Genomic DNA, 3,544 nt, shown 5'->3' on the forward strand with positions numbered 1-3,544 from the left:
CCGGCCATCGAGGCCAGAAGAAGACCTTTGCGGCTCTCAGCAAGCACTACTACTGGCCAGGAATGCGCGCCTACACTACTGCTTATGTTGAGTCATGTACCCACTGTCGAGCGTCAAAGTCTATTAACCAGAAGCCTGCAGGCCTTCTTCAACAGTTGCTCATCCCTTCTCGTCGATGGGCGCACGTGAGCCTCAATTTTATCACGGATTTTCCCCTTACCACGACAGGGCACAACTCGTTTCTCGTGATGGTCGACTCCCTCAGCAAGATGGCTCATATCGTTCTTGCAAAGAAGTCATTCACAGCAGCAGACACTGTGGAACTTCTCGCAGACCGTCTTATCCGCTACCACGGATTTTCAGAGAAACTCATATCGGACCGCGACCCCCCCTTTCAGGCGGACCTCTGGCAACAACTATGTCACCGCTTTAACAAACGCGCCATGTCCTCGTCCTACCATCCGCAAAGCGACGGCCAAACTGAAAGAGTTAACCGCACACTGGAGCAGAAGCTTCGTACCTACTTCCAACCTGACGAACGCGAGTGGGAGCGTTTGCTTCCGGCCCTGGAACTTGCCTACAACACGACAAGCCATTCATCCACCGAGCTCTCTTCCTTCGAGGTCATGATCGGCGAGAATCCGCTGACTGCTGCGAATTTTGATATCGTAGGCGCGTTAGCCCTCACGCTCACTCCTCCGATGACTAGGCTTTTCCGGCAGCTCTGCGACAGAGTGCAGAGCCACATCCTGAAGGCAAAGGGGCAGCAGAAATATTGCGCAGACACAAAGCGCCGAGCTGTGGAGCATGCAGTGGGAGACAAGGTTTGGCTCAGTAGCAAGCATCTGCCGGCGTCATCTAACTGCCCTAAGTTCGAGCCCCGTTACCGAGGACCCTTTGAAATCATTGAACGGATAGGCATCGTCGCTTACTGTCTTGCTTTGCCTCCTACGTATGAATGCCACAACGTTTCTCATGTTTCGCAGCTAGTTCCCGCCCTTCAGACGTGGTTCCCCAAGAAGCCGACACCGCCTGGCCCCCTATCCGCGATGCTGCCGGCAGTCCGATAGAGGAGTATGAAGTCGATTATATTATGGACCAACGTGGCTCAGGAGGTGACGCCCAGTATCTCGTCAAGTGGCGCGGCACCCGCGAAGATCAAGCCACGTGGGAGCCCGCTAACCACTTAACAGGATGTCACGCTTTGCTCCTCGCTTGGCATCGCCGTCAGAGAAGACGTCTCCAGGCTCGAAACATTCTTGCCTTTTTCGAGGCGTAGCGGTTTGGGTCTGTCAACTGCCACCACACGACGGCCTTCAATGACGAGGCGGGGGAGCAAGCGCTGCGTACCGCATGAGCTCATGGCATTAGCTTCAGAAGGGAATAAAGACTGATAAGGCAGAAATAATATGCTGTGGGTAGGCGAGTTCAGTCCGGCAAGGGGGGAGTTGTAGTGCGCAGACACTACAATGGGGCTTGCTGGTGATCTGTAGAGGATTCCTAAGTGATGACCTACAGGCGGTTAAGAGGTTGAGACGCGGATTGAGCGCTGTAACCTCTTACTAGTGAAATACAAATGCAATTTATTAACAAATTAACATGTATAGACTAGAAATGCCTGCGAATGCTCTAAGATGGGGGCTGCCGACAACGCCTCCACCGGACCAACACAACAAGAACAAGACGAAAGGATTTTAATGAAAATATGGGTTTGGGAACTCGAAACAAAACGCTCTTTTCAATACATTTATAGACGTCACGCGACCTATGCGTCGGTAGAAGAGAATATTTCTTAGAACGCCCGAGTTGTGGGCAGTGCAGCATCGTAGACGTTGCAGAGAACGCAGTGTACTACGTATGAGGGCGAGCTCTATTGTAGTGCTTGCGAACTACAGCCATCGTCAGCATTGCTCGATTGCCCTCATACACTCAACATTCTGTGAGGCGTGGAGTCCTATGCACCGGCCATTAGCGCGTTGCGCGGGCGCACAGTAGCCGCGCAATTACTTTGGTAGGCGAGCTAACCGCTGTTTGGCTCTCACATAGTGTTCTGTAACTCATTACGAAAATACATACCTTCCTCTACTCACTAAATGAAACGAAACATAAATTCAAAACAATAAAGCGTCTTCCTTAGGAAATATTGCTGTTCCCTTCTCTGGCTGTCCTCATGCGCATTGGCACCACCACTCTAAAACTGCACACCACAAAGCCTGGAATAAGCTGCAGGGAAGCCTACCTCCAACCTGCTACGAAAGTAGGTTTCTTTGTGTGGTTTTTTTAGTCTTTCATTAATCGTTCTTGTATTGGACCAATTAACCTTTAAAGGTCATTAAACTGCCGGCCACAATAGCAGCGGATAAGCTGCAGTGAAGCCTAGGACCAAACTCCTATTATACTGAATTTCTACGTTTGATTTATCTAGTCACACATTAATCGTTCTAGGATTGAACTGTATAACCTCTAGAGGTTCTTTACTGCCAGCGTATAATCTCTAGAGGCCGCTTTCTGCCAGCCACAGAAACCTGGGATTAGCTGCAATGAATCCTAGAAGCAACCCACTATGAAGCTAATTTTAACTGCTTAGTTTTCTTAGTGAAACATTAATTGTTCTGGTATTGAACTATATACCATTTGAGGGCTTTTTGGGCGGAACACATTGTTACCGTGCACATTGTATTCGGCTCCTTAGCCCACACCCCGTTAGCTGAGGTGATTGCACTCAGACATCTGCGAAAAAAGTTGAACATTGCCATTAGCACTCAGCCATTCCCATCATTGTCTCAGATTAGTACCTTGGAAGTGCTCTCTCTAGACAAAAACCTTCTACCACGGAGTTTCAGGCAGCACTAGACTATGGCAGGGCATGTCAAAATTATAGCCCTCGTTTCAAGCGGACAGCCGAAACCACTGAGCTGGAAAGGCTAATTAAAGGCAGCCGAAAACTGAATTTCGAGTTTGTAAATGTTCATGCAATCGACTCACGCTGCTTTGCGCAAGTGTAGTGACAGTGCGGCCTTCGCCGAGTCACCACTGCGCGCGTTGCAGTGGTCTGGAGGGTTCACGAATGGCGTTCACGAATCAGGTTCACGAATCGAACATGAGCACGCCAATCCATAATATTTATTTAACGGTAAGAAAATAATTGATACAGCACTATATTCAGCAATTGGCAGACCTTTCCAAACAACTGAGCAAGTTGCGCTTGTGAATTGGAACACGATGGTGCTCCAGAGGATGCAGACCTGCTGCTATCTCAAGTCGACGGTATCGACATATTGTCAAGGTGTCCACGTTTCTTACTGTATGTTACAACTCTATATTACTGAAACCTCATCTTAAAGCAACATTGACTGCTTTAGTGCCTCGGGAATGCGGAACTGGTAGTAGGAAATGAGCCCTTGCTCGTTTCGGCTGGTCCGGAGCACACCACAGCGCGAACACGAGCCCCATGCTCACTGAAGAACAGCCCACAGAATGCACTGAGATGCATGAACAAAAGACAACAACTAATTCCCTACACTGCTGTGTTTCGCGTTTCGTC

General features: G+C 49.3%; 1 protein-coding gene across 1 annotated transcript; it reads left to right on the top strand.

The window, feature by feature from the left end:
• Positions 1 to 62: 62 nt before the first annotated feature.
• On the top strand, positions 63 to 1,070 carry ENH_00002200 (Similar to Transposon MAGGYgagandpolgenehomologues, related; the record flags this gene model as incomplete). Its single annotated transcript, XM_013583950.1, has 1 exon — positions 63 to 1,070. The coding sequence occupies one exon, from the start codon at positions 63 to 65 to the stop codon at positions 1,068 to 1,070; it is 1,008 nt and encodes a 335-aa protein (XP_013439404.1).
• Positions 1,071 to 3,544: the final 2,474 nt, after the last annotated feature.

This window comes from Eimeria necatrix, genomic scaffold, assembly GCF_000499385.1.
Source record: "Eimeria necatrix Houghton genomic scaffold, Enh_scaff1069, whole genome shotgun sequence".
Lineage (NCBI taxonomy): Eukaryota > Apicomplexa > Conoidasida > Eucoccidiorida > Eimeriidae > Eimeria > Eimeria necatrix.